The sequence below is a fragment of the Eumetopias jubatus genome, unplaced genomic scaffold (assembly GCF_037043125.1).
Source record: "Eumetopias jubatus isolate StellerSeaLion01/CBP00866 unplaced genomic scaffold, mEumJub1_p1.0 scaffold_4, whole genome shotgun sequence".
NCBI lineage: Eukaryota > Metazoa > Chordata > Mammalia > Carnivora > Otariidae > Eumetopias > Eumetopias jubatus.
Genome location: NW_028274810.1, coordinates 89435204 through 89460316, shown reverse-complemented (window position 1 = coordinate 89460316; position 25113 = coordinate 89435204). Strand labels below are relative to the sequence as shown.

The 25113-nt window shown below is 40.3% G+C and overlaps 2 protein-coding genes across 10 annotated transcripts; one reads left to right on the top strand and one right to left on the bottom strand.

The window, feature by feature from the left end:
• The first annotated feature begins 5570 nt into the window (after positions 1–5570).
• On the top strand, positions 5571–9899 carry PNRC2 (proline rich nuclear receptor coactivator 2). Of its 2 annotated transcripts, none has more exons than XM_028113640.2 (3): positions 5571–5917; positions 7379–7584; positions 7852–9899. In XM_028113640.2, the coding sequence occupies exon 3, from the start codon at positions 7870–7872 to the stop codon at positions 8287–8289; it is 420 nt and encodes a 139-aa protein (XP_027969441.1). In that variant the 5' UTR covers positions 5571–5917; positions 7379–7584; positions 7852–7869; the 3' UTR covers positions 8290–9899. The 2 variants fall into 2 exon arrangements, with proteins under 2 accessions (XP_027969441.1, XP_027969442.1); XM_028113641.2 differs by lacking the exon at positions 5571–5917 and adding an exon at positions 6317–6510.
• A 2292-nt stretch (positions 9900–12191) lies between these two features.
• Positions 12192–24409, bottom strand: SRSF10 (serine and arginine rich splicing factor 10). Of its 8 annotated transcripts, XM_028113639.2 has the most exons (7): positions 24219–24408; positions 22459–22563; positions 18801–18904; positions 17353–17515; positions 17067–17120; positions 16831–16932; positions 12192–13496 (listed from the first exon to the last, which is right to left on the bottom strand). In XM_028113639.2, exons 1-7 carry the CDS (start codon positions 24281–24283, stop codon positions 13436–13438), a joined length of 654 nt encoding a protein of 217 aa, XP_027969440.1. In that variant the 5' UTR covers positions 24284–24408; the 3' UTR covers positions 12192–13435. The 8 variants fall into 8 exon arrangements, with proteins under 8 accessions (XP_027969440.1, XP_027969438.1, XP_027969437.1 ...); XM_028113637.2 differs by lacking the exon at positions 16831–16932 and having other exon boundaries at positions 12192–13730; positions 17067–17117; positions 24219–24409; XM_028113636.2 differs by lacking the exon at positions 16831–16932 and having other exon boundaries at positions 12192–13730.
• Positions 24410–25113: the final 704 nt, after the last annotated feature.

Sequence of the window (25113 nt, the reverse complement as noted above, 5' to 3'; positions counted from 1 at the left end):
TGCCTTTGCTACAGTTGATACATGTCAATTTATGTAACAAGACAAACTCCAATAAAAATGTTTAAGATAGAAAATATTTGTTGCAGACCCCGAACAAGTCTGAGTCTCAGTTTCTTCTCCTATAGAATGGTAATAATGCCTTATCCTGGATAGTGAATGCCAAGATTGAGTGAGATAATGGATGTGAAAAAACTCTGCTATTGTAGATGTGGAATATGTTAAAAATGCAAGATGCTGCAAAAGAAGGCAGCGTAAGAGAAAAATGTCTATAGGAATTCAGCGATTGTCAAGCTGAGAAAACATGGTGGGAGCTTGAGTGGCTTCATATCTCACTGGATTCATTTTAGAGCCTTCCATGAAACCTAAGGATAGTGTGTCTCTTCTTCATGCCATGGATGTGAATAGTTGGGAAACAGGGACAGTCACGCTCTTACATAGAAATAGATGGCTCCCATGTTCCACTACTTTTTTTCAGTGAGTGTTGGGTGTCCCAGATTTCCTTTCCTTATCAATCCGGTTGTCAGCCTCAGCCTGTTTGGGTTGTTCTTCTCAAGGTTGCCACCCATCTTTCTGTTCACACAGCTGCTGGCCTGAAGTACTGAGAACTCAGACCTTGGAGCAGGCCAGGAAATGGAAAGCTTGGAACAGACTAGCAAGGAAACTGAGGGTAGACCCCGGGAGTCCACCTGTGTGATGAACACTTTTCAAAGCTGATCTAAAATAACTCTGGGTGCTCATTTTTTTTTTTTTTTTGTGGTTGTTTGGTATAATCACCACCTTTGAGGATTACAGAGGACAAAGGGGGTCCCCTTCATGCATACATTCCCACATCAGGGGATTCCTCTTAGAAAAACTTAGAGCAGTAGTTCTCAACCAGAGTGAGACATTAGAATTAGCTGTGTAGGGGAAGTAAAACCTTCTTTCTACCTTCTTAGGGTCTCTGGCCTGAGAATTAAATTGACAGAAGACATTAACAGGAGAAAAGCACACAGATTAATTTCATGTAAATTTTAAGTGATAAGGACATGAGGACCCAAAGATGTGGCAAAGCCTAAGTGCTTTTATAATAGGTTGAATAAGAGATACAATTGTGGGAAAATAACTAAAATATATGGGGAGTCTAAAGGAAGGTAGGAGTTATTTTGACCGGGTCTGTTTGCACAGAATTCTCTCAGCTTCCGCCCCCATCTCTGGTGATAAGAATGTTTCTCTCCTCCTGGTGTAGGAGGACATCTTTCACATGGGAAATGTTCTTTTTTGTTTTCAGGAAGAAAAAGGGAGGGAAGGTCAGAGTGACCTTCTGCACCTGTTGTTTTTCAAGTGCCTTTAGTTCAAAATAATCCTCATGCCACCATGGCAGATTCTGCCACCCTTTAGCTGGAGCTGGAGCTGGAGCACCCAAGTAGCCATCCTCAAAGATTCTGATTCTGGGGTGGGAGTCCATGCATCAGAATCCTTTAAAGGTCCCAGAGGTTGAGGAGCCCTGGGTCAGAGTCACAGGAAGTGTGGGAATTTAGCATGACTTCCTGTACCCCATTTAGTGATTACACCGAATTGGCTGTAATGGCCGAGAACTGATTTGCAATGGCTGGGGAATGGGTGAGCAACTGGGGAATGTGAGGCAGATGCTTCCCCAGGAAACACATTCGCGGTGTGTGGAGGGGTGTGTGTTTTGATATCAGTCTGGCAACAAGATTAAAGCCCTAAGGCACATCAAAACACCAGACAGGTGTTCTACTTTGCTTTCTTGGCAAGTTCCAAGAACTTGCTTGCTTTGAGTTAGACAAACTGGGAGGTGCATGATCCAGCCTGAAAGCCAGTGAGTCCGACTAGAAACGGGTTTGGAAGGTGTGGCAAACCTGTGGGATTGCCTCACTCGTGGGGTTAAATACGAGTATCAGCCTGCAACTTGCTGATCCTGCAAAGCCAGACTTTCTGAAACACCTTTTTGCCCCACTTGTACTTAGGTAGGTAAATGTTACGTAACAGATTCTGTTGATTTTGGCTCCCACTGGTATGGAATTCAAAATGTATCCTCCTGGGGAAAGGATTTCAGAGAGTGCAGATCCCTTTCCTTTTCCCTTCCATTCCAGGGAGCCCAGGTTCAATGTTTGTAACCCCAACTCTGTAGCAATGTTAGCAGGTTAATTTCTGTGTTTACAATTGGCATTGTCTGTCCTTGACTCTCAGGGGAAGAACTGAGGAAATGAATCTCCCCAGACACCCAGGTTTCTTCTCTGATAAATTGTCAGGGGAAGAGCCTTTGAGTCTTTTACAGCTGGGATGGAGCCTCATTCACTGTTGTATCCCCAGGGCTTGGCAGAGTGCCTGCCTCAAAGAAGGCACCAGATAAATCTTGGTTAAATAAATGTTTTGTATTAAACACCCACGTATTTATTATGCATTTGGCTCCCAGCGTTTGTGGCTGATTTACATCCTGAGCGCTGTTTCTTTGTTTCACCACTTTCCTATTTGAACTGAGAACCACTAATTGGAGTGTGTTGGTGGCACCGACTTTAAAGACTGGCAGGGGATAGGCAGAGAGGCTGCATCAGATGTCCTGAAGAGGGAATGTTTTTGGCTCCCGCTCTCCAGTTCTGAGCTGTTACCAGCACTTGGTAAATATTAACGAAGGATGAGGCTGGAGCTACATTGAGAGGTTGCTGTGGGTCTGGGACATGGTAAAGGCTTTAACGGTGCTCTCCTGAGAGCAGCCTGACTCTGACCGGGCAGACATGGAGGCTTCATACTGCCCTAGCAGCCCTGCCAGTCCCGTCAACAGCCACTCAGTGTCCGCTCTGGGCAGAGTGACTTTCAGGCACGGGAAGACAGAGGCGACTCAGACACAAATACTGCAGGGGACACAGAGCCTGGGCTCTGGGGTCTTAGCGTGTGGCTGTCTGCTTTAAATTTTACGGGCCTCACGTTTTTCATCTGCACGGTAGAGATCAAAATAGCACCTACCCCGTAATTTGTGCAGATAAGCAAAAAGCAAGGTAGCACAGGGAAGGGGAAGGCAGAGAAACTATCCAGTACATTGTGTGTGTTTATAAGTGTCTTACACAGGTAAGAATCAGAGAGCAGGGTGACTGAATTCTGTAATACAATTTGGAGCCAATGAATTTTTTTTTTTTTAAAGTAACACAGGGGTGCCTGGGTGGCTCAGTTGGTTAAGTGTTAGCCTCCTGATTTTGGCTCAGGTCATGATCTGAGGGTTGTGAGATCGAGCCCTGTGTGGGGCTCACACGGGGTGTGGAGGCTGCTTAAAATTCTTTCTCCCTCTCCCTTTGCCCCTCCACCCCCCTCTAAAACAAACAAACAAATAAATAGTAACACAATCAAATTTGTGTAGAGAGAAAGGAGGACGGGGTGGGTGTGGTGGGGATGAATTTGAAGGATACTTGGATGATATGAATAAAAAAGAATTAGACCTACTGAATGGGAGAAGGTATTTGCAAACAACGTATGAGATAAAGGGCTAGTGTCCAAGATCTAAAAAGAACTTATCAAACTCAACACCCAAAAAACAAATAATCTAGTTCAAAAATGGGCAGAAGTCATGAACAGACATTTCTCCAAAGAAGACATACAAATGGCCAACAGACACATGAAAAAAAAAGCTCAACATCACTCACTCAACAGGGAAATACAGATCAAAACCACAATGAGATACCACCTCACACTGGTCAGAATGGCTAAAATTAACAAGTCAGGAAACAAGTGTTGGCGAGGATGCAGAGAAAGAAAGGGGAACCCTCCTACACTGCTGGTGGGAATGCAGGCTGTACAGCCACTCTAGAAAACCGTATGGAGGTTCCTCAAAAAGTTTAAAATAGAGCTACCATATGATCCAGCAATTGCACTGCTAGGTATTTATCCAAAGGATAGAAACATAGTGATTCAAAGGGGCACCTGCCCCCCAATGTTTATAGCAGCAATGTCCACAATTGCCAAAATATGGAAAGAGCCCAGATCTCCATCAATGGGTAAATGGATAAAAAAGATGTGGCATATATATTCTATGGAATATTACTCAGCCATCAAAAAGTATGGAATCTTACCATTTACACTGATGTGGATGGAACTGGAGGGTATTATGCTGAGCGAAGAAAGTCAGTCAGAGAAAGACAATTTCATATGGTTTCACTCATATGTGGACTATAAGAAACAGCGTAGATTATCACAGGGGAAGGGAGGGAAAACTGAAGGGGAAGAAATCAGAGAGGGAGACAAATCATGAGACACTCAACTATAGGAAACCAACTGAGGGTTGCCGGAGGGGAGGTGGGTGGGGGGATGCGGTAACTGGGTGATGGGCATTCAGGAGGGCACGTGATGAGATGAGCACTGGATATTATATGCAACTGATGAATAACTGAACTCTACATCTGAAACTAATGATGTACAATTGAATTTAAATAAAAAAACACATTTAGAGATATAAAATACACTTTCGTGTAAGTATTCAATGAGCTAGAATATGTAAAATGCAGTGATAAGCCCTTAGCATTTCATAAATCTTTGCTATTAAAGAATTAGAAAAAGAAAGTGCTCAGACTGAAACCAGACTGTTCACCCTACAAACCATTATATTAAAAAACATGTCATAGTGGGGCGCCTGGGTGGTTCAGTCGTTTAAGCGTCTGCCTTCAACTCGGTTCAGGATCCCAGGCTCCTGGGATCGAGTCCCGTGTCGGCTCCCCGCTCAGTGGGGAGTCTGCTTCTCCCTCTCCCTCTGCCTGCCGCTCTGCCTACTTGTGCTCTATTTCTCTGTCAAATAAATAGGTAAAATCTTAAAAAAAATATGTCATAGTAAGAGTCTTTTCTGAAGTTAAAATCTTGAACTCATTAAATACAGCCTGGGTATTATCTGGCCAGATGTCTAAGCCAGCTTCCTGAGTTTTTAGGAAACAGATTACACTTTCAGTAAGCTAGTAGGTGCTTATTATACACATTTTATTTGACTACAATATGATTAGCACCAGAAAGCCCCATGCTCAAAAATATCTCCTCTATATATTTTACCAAATTAATTTGATTAACAAACTTCTCTTTTAAAAATGCAGTTGCTTAAGGAAGTTTTCTTAAGAAAACTTAAGGTCCATGGCTAGAAAGACATAGGGGTGGGGGATGATGGTAGCAAAAAACTGAAGATTAAAAAACGAATTATGTGGGACCCATAAAAAGTATATATAAATCCTGCAATGAACATGTATCCTATGTTCAAAGAATTTGGCGTCTCTTTTAAAACACTCATTTTGGGCCGCTTATCCATTTACCCCAAAGAAGTTGCCCTTTCCCTCTTCCCTGCACCTCGCTGGCATAATCAACGGAACTATCGCTTTTACTACCCCTTTCCACTTAGAACTGGGCAGAAAGGGGAGTAAGGGAGCCCCCGTTCTCTCAACAAACTTTTCTTGCGCACTTACCAACGTACGAGATACTGTGCTCAGAAAAATAAAACCCGGCCTCGCCCCTCGAGGGTGTGGTGATGCGGGGGTGGGGGTGGGGGTGGGGGTGGGGGTGGGGTGGGTGGGGTGGGAGGGGGTGTGACAGATACGGACACGAGCAGTTACCAGGCGGGACGATGAAGGGCTCTAACTTAAGTTAAGGACCAGTGCGGACACAAAGGGGGAACTGACTGACTTGATCGGCGCATGTGTGGGAAACGCCTTCACAGGGGAGGCCACTTCGGAAAGTTTCGAGGCGGGGGTCGGGGACTCAAGAGGGAACCGCAGGGGAACCGCAAGCTTCGGGGGCAGCAAAGAAGTTCTCGTGACCGAGGAGAATGAGAGGAGCGTCAGGAGCAAAGTGCGCAGGGGCCAGGCCTCGGGAGGCAACTTTGTTGAGGATCTTCCGGCTGTAAAAACTGGTCACGAGGCCCAGCGAACCCACTTCGGGAACCGAGGCCGCTTCGGTAATGCCCCCGGGGGGCTGGGGACCAGTCGGGCTCTTAGGGCCGCAGGGCCCGCGCGCCGGGCGCCCAGGCTGAAGCTGGGGCCGGGAGGGCGGCTGACGTCCCTTCCAGGGCGCCGAGCGCGCGCGGGCCAGGCGGGCCCCGGGGGTCGCGGGCGCCCCCGAACCCTGCGGGGCCGGGAGCAGCGGGGCGGGCGCGTCCGCAGACCCGCGGGCTGCCGCCAGTGCCGCAGCAGTTGTTCCCGACATGCTCCTCTCGGGGGAGGATTTCAAACCCTAGGCCACAAGCTCGCCTCCCTCGCCCCGGCCGGCCCCAGCAACAGGCGGTGGCGCGCGTATCATTGGCTGGGCGGCGCGTCGGCGTGTGTTGATTGGCCGCCGTGCCTCCCGGCCCTGCTTCGGCCCTCGTCGCCACCTCCATTTTGTCGGTAGAGGCGGAAGGAGGAGGTCGGGTCGGGACGCCAAGGTGGCCAGCAGCTAGCTCATCGGTGCCCGTGGGCTTTGTTCGTTCCGTGCCTCGTCTCTCCCTGGAAGGGGAGGGAGGCTTCGACGCCGAGCAGAAGCCGCCGCCGCCGCTGTCCGAGCTTGAAGTGGGTGAGTGGCGGCGGCGCCGCGGGCGCGGCCATGTTGGCGGCCGCGCTCCCCATTGTTGGAAGGAGGCGAGGGGAGGCGAGATCCGGAAACCGGGTCGGGCGCGGGCGGCCAGGGAGCACCCGGGCCCAGGGCCGGGCTCGAGAACGGTGAGCCGCTCGGAAGCCAGACCCCGTCGGAAGGCCCGAACTTTCTGGGCTCGCGCGGTGGATGACTCAAGGGCTGTTAAAACAAGTCTGCAAGGCCCTTACTCTTCCGAAGAGAGGGCTGATTTGTTTGGTAAACCGGTTTCTTGGGATAGTAAATGAAACCTGGAATATTTAATCCTCACTCAAAGGAGGCATTTTTTGGTATATTTTAGGTGGAAAATCGGCTTAGGTTATGGCCTGTGAAAACTTTTAAGATGCGGAAGAGTCGAGAGTTAATAACTAAAGGAGACACTTTTCATGACGTAGACGTGTTGGGAGAGGAGGCTTTTTGAAAAAGGATACGTGATGTGTCGCAAGATTGGAAAATTCGAATAAGACGTGGTCTCCTTAGGAAACTCATTTTAAATGTTTCTTGGCATGGCTGTAAGAGCTAGGCTTCCCTGGTTTGAACATTTTGGGACAAAATCAGTGTGAAACTCTGAAAACTTCCCCCGGGAAAAAGATAACTCGTTGTGGCACTTGCAGACCCCCGTCCCCCAGTTCCCGGATCGCAGGGCTGAGAAGAGTTCCTAAATGGTGACAGTTACAAGATTATTTTCTGTCTTCGTTCAGGAAGTAGCCATTCTAAACTATTTCTGTAGTGAATATATATAAACGATCACTTTTCCCCGTTTTTTTTTTTTTTTTTAATTGAAGTAACGAAGTAATCTTCACTTTTCTAGCTAGGACTTCTCTCAAACTTGTGTGCTGAGGAGACTCAGATGTTGGCCTCAGCTCCTAGGCTGAACTCAGCAGATCGGCCCATGAAAACTTCTGTATTGAGACAAAGGAAAGGATCCGGCAGAAAGCAACATCTATTATCCTGGGCTTGGCAGCAAGGAAGGGGACAGGTAGTGGAAATCCTGCAATCCGAAAAGCAGACTGAAAGGTATAAAATTCATTATGGGGCAAACATCCTAAACTAATTGTTTTTATTTTTAAAGTGATTATTCAAATTTGCAGATAAGGTTTTTTAAGAAGGTAATAAAGGCTGTGCATATAATTGTGAACATACAGTGAAGTTAAAGCAGATGAATAGCAGTTTTGAGTCTTTTCGAAACGATTCTGGAGTTAGAAGTTTGGGCTACAGAACCTTAACGTTTTTAACTTTTCTTACTGGATTTTTGCTCAGTATTTTACTTCCACTACTTAACAGGTGACAAAGAAGCTGAAGATGGGTGGCGGAGAGAGGTATAACATTCCAGCCCCTCAATCAAGAAACGTTAGTAAGAACCAGCAACAGCTTAACAGACAGAAGACCAAGGATCAGAATTCCCAAATGAAGATCGTTCATAAGAAGAAAGAAAGAGGACATACTTATACTTCATCAGCAGCTGCACGGCAGGCCATGCAAAATGGGGGGAAAAACAAAAATTTCCCAAATAATCAAAACTGGAACTCTAGCTTATCAAGTCCTAGCTTACTTTTTAAGTCTCAGACTAATCAGAACTACGCTGGAGCCAAGTTTAGTGAGCCACCATCACCAAGTGTTCTTCCTAAACCACCAAGCCACTGGGTTCCAGTTTCTTTTAATCCTTCTGATAAGGAAATAATGACATTTCAACTTAAAACCTTACTTAAAGTACAGGTATAAAGTAAGATACTAATGTTTAAATTTAGTTATATTTGAGGGTAGTTGTCCATTGTTCAGACCAAATTCACTAGGGAATTTATCTGTAAAACTGCTAATTAATGTAGAAAATACAGACATCATCTTAACCTGTTTTCCCTGTTGTGTGCACTGTGTTGTAATGGTAGTATCAGTGCAACTTAAAATTAACTAAATTATTGGTAATTGTACTTGATATTGTGTTCTCAATTGAGTAACTCTTAAACCTGTCAAGTTTAGATTTGGGGAATGGTAATAAGCTTTTCCTGTTGGTTGGGCAAAAATACTAATTTAAGAATATCATTCATGGATCAGATTTACTTGTTGAAAACGAATCAATCTGATTATAAGCATCCAGTTAAAAGACATACAGGGATTGAAAAGTAGTTGAATATTTGAGTTTTAAGTCCTAGAACCACCCAAACCAGTAATACGCCAACAACCTGATGCACTGCCAAAAAGAAAATGTGAATTTTTCTTAAGAGAATAGTTGCATTTTAGTAAACTGTGTGCTGGTGAATGTGGAAAGGGCACTAGGGGCTATCTAATTTAGAATGAGACCAGATACCCCAGTGGCCGTTTTCTTTCATGCAGTATCTGCCAACTAAAGCACCAAAACCATTTTTTAGAGACAGTATTTGGTGGTCACTGGGTAGCTTTCAAAATACATTTTTGTATTATAGCACTGCATAAGCTATTCTGACAGTGATCTGGTCTCAACTCATTCCCCGCAAAGCTTAAAAGTGGGGAGCTATATAATGTGAAAGTTTTAAGTACCTAGGAAAGAGCCATGTAAATATATGTAATAAACTTGTAGCATATGTAAAGTTTTGTTGGCATTTATCCTACGAAAATAGAATATTTTAGTATGAATTTGCTGAATGTAAGACCATGGACTCTGTTTTTATACTATGGCCTGATTTTAAAGGTCCAAGATAATTTGTTTTTAAAGTTTGCCCTTGTGCTAAAGTGCCAGTGTATGTATAATTGATCTGGTTGTAAACTATATTTCAAAGTAAATCATAGTGTAATAAGTTTTATATAACTGTAAAGGTTTTAAGCTGCTAAAACACTTCCTATTTTTAAGAGATGTGAAATGCAGTATGGGACTGTTTTAATTTTTCTTCCTTAAGCCCAAAGATTAACTATTAAAGGGTCCCTCCAACCTTAAAGATTCATTTTGGCTTTCAATAATTTTTGTAATCTATAACAGATATAGTTTAGCGTATGTCAGTATATATATTTTTTGTTACTAGTCAAAGTGCAACCCAGGGGACCATTTATGCAAAAGATGTAATTTCTTGCATAATACCTTGTTGATACCATGTTTTACCTAAGTATAACAGCTAACCCAACAGTAAATTACAAACGTGTGTGGGCGAGTCAATTTAAAATTTCTAAGTGCCCTATTCTAATTTGGCAGCTTTTTGACATTTTAAAGCAGAATGGCCAAGTAGTATTTCTCCAAGTAAACTTAGATGAGGTAATAATATTGCTCAAGTCAAATAGTGCTATCCTAAATTCAAGTTTACATAGTACTTAATGTACATAAGTGAATTTCAAGCATGAAATTAAAATAAAATTGCTTCTCCCCCCCCAGTGGTTTATTTGTATTTTATAAAAAACTTATGACTGTCTTACTCTTAGAATGCACATAATTAACCCAACTGAAAAATGGAAGGACTGTTGGTTTTTAAGACGCAACCAATGTGCCTGATAAAAGACATTCTATCATGATCCCCCCACCCCAGCAGGTTTAACAGTAAAAGGCCACAGGATACTTTGAAAACTAAGCTTCTGATTATCAAGTCAAAGCAGGTTTAATTACCTGCCTCTCCCCACTTTTTCTACATTCTAAGGTGACTGAGGTTTGTAGAAAACAAAAGAATTCCTCAAATTGACAAGAACCCTTAATGTCTCTATATTATATATAAAAGCATAATTTCCACCAGGGGGCTTTGGGGGGAAAAAAAGCACAACAAGAACCACACTTGCTAAGAGGTTCCAAATGAGAGGGGGTAGCTTCAACTTGTTCAATAGGTGGTGAACCCCAAGGCAAGGCCATTACATTATCATGCAAAGCATAGGAAATAATTTGGAGGAAATAAAAATTTGAGTCTTTTTTTTTCCTGTTCTATTCCCAGTGTAAGGTCTATGAACAATGCCAAGGACTGTTAAATTCTGTAACTGCACAGGAATTTCACTGGATTTAACAGTTCGCAGCCCAGGTGTGTTAGTTTTGGACTTAACACAATACATACTAGGTTTTTGGTTTGGGATTGACTCAAGTGATAAAAGTGTCCAGATTTGAGGATGGGAGTACAAAAAAGGCTTTTAACTATAATAAAGTTTTCAATAGCTAGGGATGACCTAAAGAAAAGATCAACCATCAGATCAACGTCTCATTCCTTGGAGAGCTACTAATAGTTTTGGTTAGCCTACAGGAATTTCCCAAACTATTGTACTTGTGAGAACCAACCTATCCTCTAAGGTGAAGTCAGCCAAAGCGTGAGTCTTCAGTGCTGGAATTTTAATTTGTCATCTTTCTGATGGCAGTGTATAGTATGGAATCTGGGTCCATGACCTATCCTACATTTAATTTCTGGTTAAGTTCTATTCTTCCCAAAAGCAAGCACAAGGTGGAAAACTGAAGGGTTTTGGTTTTCTAGTTTCTTTAATTGCATTCTCATTGGCAATTCTCTGTAAAACAGGAGGGAGAGTACATCTCAAAAGCCTCAACACAAATGAGGAAAGCCTACCCAGCTGCAAACATGGAAGGCACAGCTATACCTAAGGGAAGAAAAAAAAAAAATAAAACCAAATTTTTTGGCTCCTAGACCAAGTTTATTTCACTCTAGCATTCAAAGAAATGGGATCTACAAAAATCTAGACACAAAGGCCTTTTTTCACTTCTTTACAAACTACTCTGTCAGTTATCAATGAAAGGAATTTTTACATGCCTTGCTTTTTATTCCAAATAAAAGAGTCCCGACTTCCAATAGGGTGAAACAACTGTTAGGGATACATAGAAACACAAATGCAATAAACATAACCAACACTGTTGGAGGAGAGGGGCAGAGGAAAAAAACCCAAGAGAAGGAAACTTTTCTCTAGCAACTACCTCCATCTTATAGATGTCAATAGTTGAATGAAAATAGGCTGCTTACTTCATTTATCAATGAAAACGTTTACTCCTAAAAAGCTCTGACCTTCTGGTAGAAATGCTGTTAAGATTATTCCTCAGCTATCACTGTACTGTCTTAAGTCATAGCCTCCCTTTTTCAAAGTATCTCAGGATTTTGTAAACAAGAATATGGCCAAAATGCAATACAAGGAGATTGAAATTTGGAAAGCCAGGATGGAGAGCCTGAGTCGCAATAGCTGTGAGATCTTGATTTCTATTTAACCTCTTTTTCATCCAGAAAGATTACAAACAAAATACTTTCTGGTATTAAGTTTTTCTTAAGTCTATTAAATCTTCCTGCGTCGTGAATTGTCCATTATATTACTTCTGTTATAAAAAATTTCCCATTTGATTAAAAAAAAAGGCACAAAACAGTAAAAAGGAACCACCAAATGAAAAAACCATGAACTCTAACCTGGATCTGCCACTTATTTGCTGTTGATCTTAGGCAGGTTTGAAAAAATTTTTTTAATCAAACGGGGGTAAAAATGCCTCCATTTCGTATCTCCCATAGTTATGTGTATTCTGCAATATTTTCAACATTTTTTTATAAAGGCTTAAACACTTCTGTATTTTTAAATGAATAACTTTACACAAAAAGCTTAAAATGTGTGGCAGAAATAGGACAAAAATCAAATGTGAGTGATGGAAGAGTCAACATATAAACTTCATATCCTAATAAGGAACTAAGGAATCCAAAACATTTTCGTGATACTATAAAAGTTATTTATTCACTATACACAGAACATGTCCCCTATAAAATGTACATGTAAATCACTAAAAAGTATAATCTGGTGAACATTTTCTCAATTACAGAACATACTAAATCAGTTGGGATAACAGCTCTCTGTCTGCCTCAAAATAATCTAATTATAGCACCCAGAGTCTCCTTTATATCTAATGCAAAGTTAAATACTTATTTTGGGGATTATTTCCTAATATGTGTTTGAGGAGGCAGAGTTAACAATTTAATATAACTCTAGTATATTACAGTCACTGCACAATAAATCAGTTTATTACAGATGAAAACATTTTTTCATTATTTGTATTAATGGGATGCAAACAGAAATACTGGATACTTTTAAATGGCAGATAATCACAAAATTATCTTTGATAGTATTCTGGGTTTTATAATTACATTAAGATATGAATGGTGTAAAACAGTTACGAATACACCTCAAAACAATGAGGCCATACTGTAATGATTCACTAGATTGTGCTCAGTAGACATTTATTAAATAAGTGAATTTTCTCCCCAATTACCCAGTACAATTTTTGCCCACAGTAAGGGCTCAGTAAATAAATGTTTGCTGAATATACTGACTTAGGACAGAGGTGAGACAAGATGGACCCTCTTAGCTAGATGTCAAGTATTATAATTGGAATTTACCTGGGAAAGAGAACATAAGGAAGATGTAAACTGCACATGGCATACAAGTAAATAAACTCAGATGCCAACAAAGCAAATCATTAAGCAGAAAAACACTGGCACTGGAATAAACAAAGGCAAGATTTGCCAATAGCAAAAATGGAACTGATTTTAAGAGATAACCAAGAAAAAGTTTATATTGGACCATACCTTTTCTCACCCAATTCAGTTTGAGACAGACCAATAGAGGCACTGTAAGAGACTATGGCTGTCTTCCTTGATATTCAGACATCCTAGTTTCCATTCATTTATTATGGACCTGTTACCCATGAATCAATATAAACCTATTCAGATTTAGGGATTAGTTTCCACAAGTACAAAGTTGAATTTCCTTTTATTTGTCCTAAAATGCTTACTTTCAAACTTGAAGGGACTTCAATTATTCCATGTAGTTTCGATAACATTCTTTTATCTTTTCAGACCAGAGTCAAAATATTCGTACAGTATTCATACTGCAGCACCTTCCACCCACCCTTTGGTCGCTTGAACTGCCCTTCTTTGGTTCTTTTTCCGCTTTCTCAGATCTTTCTTGAAGTGTAGTAAGCAGAACTGTACTGGGTATTCCAGCTGCAGTTTGGTCTTAAATAAAAGAAGGATGTTTGTCAGTTTGGTTTTCTTTATTCTTCTCTGTGGTATACAGGATTTTGTTAGTTGAACTGGATGTAGCAGCTTACTGGGCCAAATTTTCAAGAAAATAGTACAATAGTTCCCAGGTCTTTTCCCTGGGTTGTAAACTTAACAGCTCATACTCTATGTAGCACCTTTCCTTTCTCACTGAAGCATTATCTGTCATTTTTCTTCTTGCTTATTTGGCTTCAAAACAAAACAAAACAAAATGCAGAGATCTTAAGTAAAAAGAGAGGTGAAGTGTCAGTCCTCACTTGAGTCTTCAAATGATCTACTCTAATATTGCCAACAGTGCCAGACACATAGTAGATACTCCCTAATTGTGAACTATGCAGCCCAAAATTAAAGCACTGTGTAAGGATCCTCATCAAGTATGAGTAGGATCCTAACTATCACGGGTTCAACTATAATTTAGTCCTTTTGAAGCTGTTAGGTATGTCACTTTAGAAGTAACCTATAAAGTTCTCAAGGAATAGGGTGAGTCATATTAAGTGACATAAATAAAAATGAAATCATCAGGCCTTCTGTTTCTACACAAAGACTGAGAACAATTTCAATGGGCTATCTCCTCAATCTACTTTCCTCAAATTATAGTCCATTAAAAGAAAAAAATCACTAAGGACCAGGCCTGGGCTCAAATCTTAGATCTGCCTTTTATAGCCTTTTCTTTGTATCTCCATTTCCTTATCTGTGATATGGGGTAAACCAAAGTATCTTTCTCCTAGGGTTTTGTGAAAAGTAAATGAGTTAACACATCAAGTTTTAGGACTGTGTCTGGCACATCATAAATACTCAGGAAGTATTAGCTATAATCGTTGCCATTATAAAGTAGCTAGAACGCAAACCATAAAATACCTAAACCAGTTCCCCAAAGTGGTTATCACTTAATATATTATATTAACTGCTCACTGACATTCAATGAAAAAGTATTTTAAATCAAGCCATAAATATAAGGCCCAATGCATCTTGTTTAGGACAGGAAGAGCAGAATTATTGGTCCAATAATGAAAATATAAATTTACAATTAGCTGACTCAAATTTCATTTTAATACTTACTTAATACTACCAATAATCTCTATGTTATTTAACCCAAGGGGCTTAATAAGCAATCATGAAACAACTTTGACATTACATAAGGAATTTTTAAGTAGTATATAAAAGATGTACCTTTCTGGCAAGTTCTATCACCTCCAAAGAAAAATTAGTTGTGCCTAGTGCAACACTCATTAAAAATATTCCTAAATCTACAAAGAATTGTTTCCATTGTTATTTTAGAATCTCATTCAAAACTATAATAATTCCAGTTAATCATTATTTCCTTCATTTTGTTTTTATTATAGCATGTTTGCTTAATTTACAGCAAGCAGAAAATAAGCTGGGTCTTGTTTTGATCCAAACATTGATGTTTTAAAGGTTGTACACAATATTTGTTAAAAAGAACATATAAAAATACCTTTTTAGAAGCTTCTATAAGAAAGAAAATACAAAGTTTAACCCCACAACTTTCCTCTTTGCTAGAACTGCAAACTACTGCTACAGTTTTAAATAGACTTTTTGTTGTTTAAACTATACATCCAGGAAAATCTAAAAAATTAAAGAAACGTGCATATAAATGATTGCATAGCAGAACATGAACATTAACTGCAAACAGTAAAGAAATGAAAGTTAGAAATACTATCAAATATACAAAGGTTCTAGAATCAATCCTTTAAACACATTCCACAAACAGTATTTAAAAACCATCTTTTGTTCTTTACAGGCAAGGCCTACTAAAACCAAAATTGAAAAAAAGTAATCCTCTAAAAGGAATCGTTTCCCCACAATATTTCTTACTTATACCTGCAAGCAAGCAATCTAAAAATTTTAAAGATGCTAGCTTTTATTCTGAAATGAGATTGGACATTTCCCTTTTATTGCTCCCCCCAAACGATCTCTCAGAGAAATGCTAGAAATTATAAATGGTTAGGGTCTTGTTTTCTTTTTTAGTCAGGTACTGCCAGGTACTATACATTGATAATCAAACTCAGAGATATGACTCTTAATTAATTCTTTTTCCAAAATATTTTAAATTTCATGGCACCACAGAATCACCTAGAATTGGGAGTGTTCTCTTTCAACTTGCCTCACATGAAATAAGCTGAGGTGTGAAGAACAAGCCTCCTTCATAAAGTGGTAGGCAAATTTTGATACAAATGCACAGACCGAGTGCTACAAGCATCAAAATTCAGTTCTTTTACACTATGCATATGCATAAACAAAATCTACTTTGAAACAATTTACTTGCTGCTTTTTAACAGCAGTAAGAAAACTAAGCAATATGACCAACAATGCTCCTTAAAGTTGAGAGTAACTACATGAGAGCATTTTTTTCCCCCCTTAAAATTATTTCTGCCATCATTGACCTGCTCAAATTTTAAGGTGAGTTCTTCTGATGTTTATATGTTCCAAATCTTCAAAGAAACCAGAAAAAAGCAGTGAAGGCTCCATGTTTCAGTCAAAAACTCAATCTTCCCCCAAATCCCACTTAACCCAGTTGGCATCATTCCCCAAGACAGTGGGGTTAACAAAAGAACTATTCCACACTCTGTTATAAATTAACTATTATCACGGGCCTAGACATCTCAACAAGACAAAAAGGTCCACCCTGAACCTAAATGTGTCTGATCAGTCAGTGTTGTACTGTGGCTACAACTTCACTTTTGTATCATTCTATCTTATTAGCAAGCTACATTTCTAGGTTAACAGTTCTACCAAATATGGATATGAAAGTTTATTTTTAATAAGACAATGTTGCAAATTATGGTCAACCAACATCTTTTCACCAATACTTCAAGCATAAAAAATGAGAATCTTTACAAAAATATACAGAGACACCACAAATTGGTAGCTGCCCATAACATTAAACAAACTGGACTCTTAAGAGTGGCTTCTCAACAGCATATCATTTTAATTATAACCATTTGCCTGGTACAGGGAAAACTGACAAGTGTTTTTTAAGCATCATTGCAACATTGTATTCCTGATAATTTAAGTAAACCAAACTATGAGTAAATGAATGATACATGCCTAAAAATATCAAGGTTTATACTATCAGTGGCCACTGGACTTAGGACTAGTCCAAGACCTTGATCTAGATTTTGACCTAGACCTAGATTGTGATCTTGACTGAGATTTGGATCTAGGTGGTTCTTTTTTCCTTGATTCCTTTTCATATCTTGAGCCAGACTTATAATGTGTTTTGGAATCTGTTTTAGAGGTGCCTCTAGTTTTGGTGTGAGATGCAGACCTAGAACGTGATTTAGCCTTCATTTCTTTCTTGGGCTGGGACTTGGACCGTGATCTTGAATTGGATTTAGATCTTGAAAAAGATCGATTTCGGTGTTTGAATCTTTCAAAACAGAGGAGAGATACAATTAGAGTAAAAATTAAGATTCTATATTAATCAAATTTGTTATTTTTAGAGCAAAAGTTCACTCTGAAATTGAAAAACATATAAGTCTCTTTCAAAGCAAAGTTATTTACCTATCATTGTCGGAATGGCTTCTGCTACGCCGTGGTCTTCCAGCCGGTCTACTGCTAAAAAGTACATCAGAAAGAGCAAACAGTGACAAATGTCTATTTACAGTCTTCTAAAGTTTCTAATTAAAAAAAGTGAGCCATAATGCTTTTTAAATGAAGCACTAAAATATTTTTAGTTTCAATGAAGCATACAATGTATGTAATTAAAGTGTACAAAAAGATAAAAAAATTAAAAGCTAACAAACATAAATCTTTTCTGACAGATGACTGTACTACACATCACACTTACTTTCTAGGACTATAAGATCTTCTATAGTTGTAATCAAAGGACCGGCTTCTTGATCTTCTTCTTTCATAACTCCGGCTTCTAGAACGTCTGTATCTGTCATAATCATCATAGCGTGAAGAGCTGTATACATTCCTCCCTTCCTTGGCTTTCATTTGATTTGGAGCTAATGAAATACACAGAACAGAAATATTTAAAAACATCAAAACCCACTATTTTAAGTCTTCAAATTATAAGAAAAATTTCTGTATTCTTTCCCCTTATATCCCCAAATTGTGTCAAGGTTAATTGTCACTATTAATCTTGGAAAAGGTATTTGTTTTTGAGGATGTCTACCAGAATACCATTTTATGTTAAAAATGATACTCTCAATTATCTTCCCAAATATTTTTTTCAGAGACCTTTTCACCATCTAGCTTGCTGTCCAAAAATAAGCCAACTACTTCAACATTAAGAAAATTTACCACATTAAGATTTCCAAATTAAAATATGAATGAACCATATGCTAACTTGGAATTACTCTGCTTGGTTTTCATTTGGTTTTCATTTACTAGGAACACAATTAACAATGACAAAACACTTAACTGGTAGCCTACGAACAATGTTTTAGTATCAAAATGCAGTGATATATGGTTATATACGGGTCTGAGAGAGCACAACAGAAGTGGAAAAGAGCACTTATTAGATGCCTTAGACATACCAGCATCTCTGGACAGTCCTCAATTCCTGTTATCTCATTCGATTCTATGAAGCAGATACTGGAAGTGTACGTGTTGATATAAATAACCACAGCAAATATCCAAGAACCCATCACCCAACCCAAGAACCAGAGAATTACTGGTAGCTAGTGTCTACCTCTATGCTCCTCCTCTCTTCAGCAGCTATTTTCACCCCTTTTAGTATCTTGCCCAAGGTAACAAAATGGTTGAGCCCAAATTCAAACCCAGGTCTACCTGACTCCAAAGCTTGTACTCCTGCCTCATTAGCGGCTAACACCTGGTGCTTGCCTGCATAATAAAAACCACAGACTAATATAAAACTGATTCTAGGTTTCACCTATAATCCTTCTCAGTTTAATTCTATCTGTTCATTTCCACAGCCAAGCACCCAAATACCCAATTATATCTTGAAGATCTCTCTATGAAGAGAAATGGCTGAAAAGACCCAATACTTTCCAAATTATTTCCCTTTTAATTCCACCCCAGTATATTAAACATGCCACAGCAGACAGTATCGATCCACTTTCTTAAAAAGTCCAACACATTTCAGGCATTCTAATCTTCACATTCTACGTTTTTGCAAAGCATGTGAGATACTCTTATCTTTTCAAAAACTCTTTTTAGATTTTGAACAGATAGACAAATTGCAAATACTTCCAAAAAGAGGTATGAAAGCACTGTTTAAAAATGACGTATTATACATACATAGATACTAAGCATAAGGGTACTTACTCTTTCGATCCCCCTGTGCAAACTGTATTTCAATTTGGCGTCCACAAATCCACTTTCTGTCCAAATTATGTAAAGCGTCTTCGGCATCACGGACATCCTCAAATGTGCTAAATGTTAAGGGGCTTGGGAAGTTTTGCATACTTTGATAATGAATGAACGTTCAGTTGGAAGTCTGGAACAATTCACAATCTCTCAGTATTATTCTAGAAAATCATCCAGACCTCACTTACTTAGGTTGGTTGATTCAGCTATAGACACTTCACAGCATTAAATCACTTGTGATTTCCTCAGCATACATTTGAAAAAACATGTGATTACATATTATAAAGTTATTAAAATAAGAGCTGTTATAGCTGAACTACCAAGTAATCCTATCAAAAATTTTTCCTGAGTTTGAAGTTTTACAAAACAAAGAAAAACAAATGTCAGTTCTATGTTGTATACTAAAACAAAAATTTCTTAAAACCAAAACTGTTTTTCATATTTTTGTTTCAAAGGAAAAAAAGAAAATGCCAATAGTTCTTGTGTAAGCAAGCAGAATATACCTTACCTTACAAGAGATAAAGCATTAACTTCAAATTTATTTTGCTGTTTTTTTCCGATATACCTAACACTTTTATTTCATGTAGTTGTCTTCCTTTTACCATACAGGGAAGACTGGTATGCTACCCACTTGAGGATATCAAGACAGAATCAAGCAATAAATACTGAAGATATCACTATACCAAAAGCGTATTACACCCATGCACAGACTATAAAAGCATGCGGTCAAAAAATAACAGACCATTTCTAAATATTCCTGGACTGGAAAGCCCTAACCTAATACTAAACATTCAGCTCCCTGCAAAGAAGTGGGTCTGGGACTGGTTTTTCAACTTGAGAATTTCAAGATAACATTTATAAACCTGACACAGAAACTGCTGGTATTGGTTTTTGATTGGAGAGGCTGTTGCCTTGCCTGCCCTCTTCTCTCATGGTCAGCATAATACTATGAGAACTCTTGGCTTTACAAAGTTACTCTGCCCAAATTTAGCTCCTTTCCTAAACCCACCATTCTGATGGAAGCCAAGCAAATATTCAGAGCAGTGTTTGATATAAAAGCTTTGGAAAGGGAACTGGGTTAAGTTTGGGTGTAGATTTTCATTCTATCCTAAAAATCACTCTTCTAACTTGCCCATTTATATTTCTCAAATTTGAGAGACAAGAGTGCCGATCTTGAGCTGATTAAACAACACCCCTGAAGAGAGACACTCCCTTTAAGACTGATACTACCGTTTATTCCAGATATTAAAAAGTCTGCCTCACCAGATTTCCTATATTTTGTTTTGAAAGGAATTACGGACCATAGCAAGTTCCTAGCTCTCTCTTCCTGAACCTATTATGTGTATGTTAATGAAAGACAGGTTTCCCCAAGTCCTAAATCATGGGGCTTTCAACATGAAAAGGCAAAGGTTGATAGGGAGTTTAGACCCTTGAGTGCTATAAACTCAACACCCCTCAAGGTTAATGTAGTTGGGCTCTAAAATATTAAAAAAAAAGTTCACTTAATGGGTATACTACTTACTATGCCAAGAGGCAAAATGTAATTTACTTTTTAGAGGATTAAAACTAGAAGGTATAAAAATTATTGAGATTAACTCATTCTCTGGATCTACCTTCAAAAACAGAATCCTGGGCTGGATGAACCATGGCAAAGTTCTATACATGTTAAGAGAAGGCTAATTGGGAACAGGGTCAAATATCACTCAGATGCTAGTTATGGAGAAATTCGTAATCGGGATCTCTGCAAAATCCTGAGACCTACTTCCTTTTAACTATTTTAAGACCATAGAAAGACTATATATATAAGAAGTATATGATCTCTTTTAGATGACGACTCTCTTCTGGCCCAACTATCACATACTCTTGAGTCAAACTACTGTTGATCTTGATTCCCAGGCCACCCCAAACCAGTAAAATCAGGTCAACATTGTAAGCCGGAAAGCATCGCCTTTTTTTTTTTTTTTAAACCAAGCCATCTATTGCTCTTATTCTGTTACAGAGCTTTGCAACCAATTCCCCCAACTGTCCTTGATCACTAGTTTTGCTGAAGTAGCAGCTTGCAACATTTCCCCTAAGTCTCACTAGGACCCCTGCTAAGTTTCAAGAGACCCACTGAATTTAAGCAGTAACAATTTTTCCTAGGGCGACGCCAACAGCCCAAACCTTTGCTGTCTCACTGAAGTAGTAATGTCACCTAAAACTCTGGGTCAGGAAATGACTTCCCGTAGATCTTGATTGGGTACCCATACAAGGGATAAGGCCTTCTGCAACCTACTCAGGGCTAACTAATGGTATGTGCTAAAGCAGTGCAGGACCAGCAGGCTTCACAAAGCTAAGTTTAGAAGTCTGGAGTTATGTGTGTGGCCACCCCCCACAGCCACTTTAAAATCTATAAACAGGTAGTATCTCCAGTGGATTTGACCTTACAAGACCACCAGAGTTGTTTCTAAGTAGTTCTCAGTGCTAGCACCTGTCCCCCCTTTAAGCACGGCTCTGTGGAGTCAGCTTGACCCCAGAACCTCATGCTACTCCAAAGAGCACTGCCTACTACCTATGGGATCTGACCATCTGGTCCAAAACAGAAATATGCTGAGTTTAAATTTAACAACATTATAATCCTGGTACACTTTAACTTGACAAGCTAAGAGAGAGTGCATTTATACAAGACCACAATCACAACATCAAAGGCCCACATAAATTAAGTTACAGGTTTTGTCACTAGACCAAACCAGAATAGTTTTGAAAATTAACTGCTTACAAAACATTAAAAAAAAAAAAAAAAAGGAAAATAGTTATTCTGTAGGATACATCAGGTATGACTCCTTTAATCTTGGCCATCATTCAACTTCATCTTGACCTTTAACTCTTTAAGTGCTTGTCAGAAGGACTTGTCATGAGATGCTTGGCCAAATATGACAGATGGCTTTATCTTTAACTTTGAAAAACAACCTTTTCCCCCTTTTGTAGATAAAGCGAGGCTTTGTCTCCCATTAGGCTTGTCCTTCTTCCAGCTTTTCTTTATTTTTTCTTTTCCCAAACTCTCCCTTCTCTTCAAGCCTGATCCTTAAGAGGTCTTTGGCTTGTCTACTTGCCTTAAGTGTTGAACTCTACTCTAAAGGTTCTTTCATGCTTTCTCTCTGGGGTCGCCATAACTGTACAGCTTTACATTCTCTGAGGTAACAACAGAGGACAGCAAATTAGGGGACAATATTAAAGAAGTTTACCTCATTGTTATACAATTTGTTTTTGATCAAGTGATTCAAATTAACAGACAATACCAAACTTTAATTGCTAAGCACAAGAACATATTAACTTTTAATTTGACTTACATTAAGTGGTAGCAACCAGAGTGTATTCAAATTTAAATCACATTTTATAATCATTGATTTGAGTTTCAGCAGCATGAATGGGAATTTAAATATTTTACTATTTTTGGATTAACTTTAAGAAATAGTTAAGAGCAATGTGTGAGTCAGAATTAATTTTCAAAAATTTGAAGACATTAAACATTTATTAGAGGACAAAAGTAAACTACTTTTTAGATGTTACCTCTTACATAAACTTGAATTTCAAACTTCAACACCCCTCACTAATCAGCCATCTGAAGAAAGGATATTGAACATAAGCAAATCCTCTTGGACGGCGCGTGTAGAAATCAAGTGGAACATACACATCAACTATGGGACCATAACGACCAAATTCTCTTCGTAAATCTTCGGACCTAAAACATCATAAAAAGACCCCCAATTTTTATGTTCACTTCTTTCAAAACAATTTCTTTGTAAGAAATAGGTATCTTTCTGTAATCTATCAATTAATGAAAGGGACTGTGTATCCCTGGGTGACCTGAAACAGACAAGCTTTCTAAATCTCAACATCAAGAGCCAACTGTAAGAACATACGAAAAATGTGCCGGCAATCTATCTTTTTGAAAAAGGAACGCTAAGATCCAAGATTTTTGGAAGATAATGCAATTTGTAATAAAAATTATTACTATTTTACATTAACAACAGGAAAAGACATCTAAGGAAACTTGGTCATAAATTTATCTATTGTTTCTAACCACACCTTTAATTTTTCATAAAAGGCATGGTATCATTAGGTTCCATATAATAAGTATTACTAATGTTTTGCTTTTATAGTATCAAACCAAGATTAGTACTCTGAAAAATACCTAGCACTTTCATCCTAAAATTTTAGCGACAGCGTTAAGACACTTAGGAGGTAAAGGTTTGAAAAATAGAAGTCACAAATATATGTAACTCCTTAAATAATAAAAAGTCAAAATGACAAGGGAAAAATTTTCTAGATGTTTACTTTCCTACTTATAGTTAGGACGGAAAAGTGTAAATAACACAAGGCTACAAAAATAAATTTCACTTTTGGGGGGTTAAAGTGATTGTGAAACGTAACGTCTCTCCCTAGTGATACCATCTCTTCCAAAAAATTCTGACGGCAACTACAAGCAATTAAGGCAATTGGTGAGAACAAAGGCAAGGTCTGGATTAATCAATTTAGCCTATCAACATCCAAATGGTAGAGAATTCCTAAACCTCACTTCTGAAAGGGTGACCAGTTATTTCCGGGAAATGGGAAGAACTAGTTCGCACCGTCTAACCGGAATAATTTTATCTTTCAATTTTCGACATTCCCTCTCTCCAAACATCTCCAACATTTTTTTTAAAGATTTTTTAAATTATTTATTTGAGACACAGCGAAAGCGGGAACACAAATAGGGGGAATGGGAGAGGGAGAAGCAGGCCTCCCGCTGAGGAGGGAGCCCGATGCGGGGCTCGATCGCAAGACGCTGGGATCATGACCTGAGCCGAAGGCAGACGCTTAACGACTGAGCCACCCAGGCGCCCCAAACATCTCCTCCAACATTTTAAAAATCAGAACTATAACACGACAAAAAAGGGTTGCGAATGTTTTGCCATACACGCCCCTCCCCCGATCCCGTTATTTCCCTGCAATTTAACTACCAAAACCAAAAAAAATCTCGGGGCCAAGGGGGCGTGTACCCCAAAGAACGTGAACTTCAAATCAATGGGGAGCGGATGTTCGGCCGCGGCGGGGGTTGGACTTGCCGAGAGGAAGCGGGGAGGAAGGGGCTCCGAGGTGCGGAGGGGGAGGGGGGCCGAAACCCCGCCACGCGGCCCGCGTTCCCCGCGGCGGCCTGCGAGAACCAGGGGAGCCGCCCTCGCTCCCACGCGGCGGTTGAGCCGGCGGCGCGGCCTAGCTGGGGCCCGAAAGCCCGCGCGGGACCCGCCATCTTCGCCTTCCCCTCCCCCGGCCCAGCGCGCCGCCGCCGCACGGGTCCTCCCCAAGCGCCTGCGGCCTCCCCGGGCAGACCTGGAGTCCCTCCTCTGTACACACCTGGTGTCGTCGGCCACGTTCCTTACGAACAGAGACGTGTTGGGGGGGCGCAGGTATCGGGACATGACGGCAACGTGAGTCTCGGCAGAGGTACTAACGGGCTCAGTAAACCGTCCGCGGATCCGGTGGCGGAGCCTCAGACACTCAGCCAGACGGCTCCGCTACGAAACCGCCTCTTCTCGCGAGACTTCACTCCCGCCTCCACCCCCTCCTACCTGGGCTCAACGCCGGGACCGGCAACGGTTCTTTCCCGCGAGATCACCGGGCGTGCGCCTGCGCAGGCGGGCGGCTGGGCTACGTGCCGCAGCCTCGGTCTCGTTCATTGGCTTCTTGCGCGGCCTCTTCCCCCTCCCCCAAGCCCGCTCTTTCTTTCTTTAGTGCTTTATTTTCCCGCCCTTTTGTGCCTTGCGCCGGTTTTCCCCTACCTCCCCCTCCAAGACAGGAAACAGACGTTTTAACCCCTACGCCAAAATTTACAGTTATTGCTAACCAGAGTTTTAAACATTAGAAATCTGAGAGACCGCCGTACGGCTTCCTGTCTCGTGCAACTTATGCCCTGGCTTTTGTTAGATCGCTGACTAGCAAGGGAAGAATTTACATCCTCTCTCTTATTGGGTGTGAAAGGGAGGAAGGCATGTGTCCTTGCAGAAGGGTGGGCCAGCCTCCCCAGGGCTTTCTGCACGTCGTGGGAGCACTCCCTGAGGACCCGTGTCGGGGCTGCCCGTGCTCACACCCTTCTTGGTCATTTTCTCCACCAGTCCATCCTATTTCCTCCTGATTAAAGGCCGCTCTCAACCTTTTGATTGGAACCCAGACCTCACATCTTAGTCTCCATAGTCATCCACAGGTATTCTTTGTTGCTAACGGTCCAACTTTTGGGTCTCAGAACCCTTTA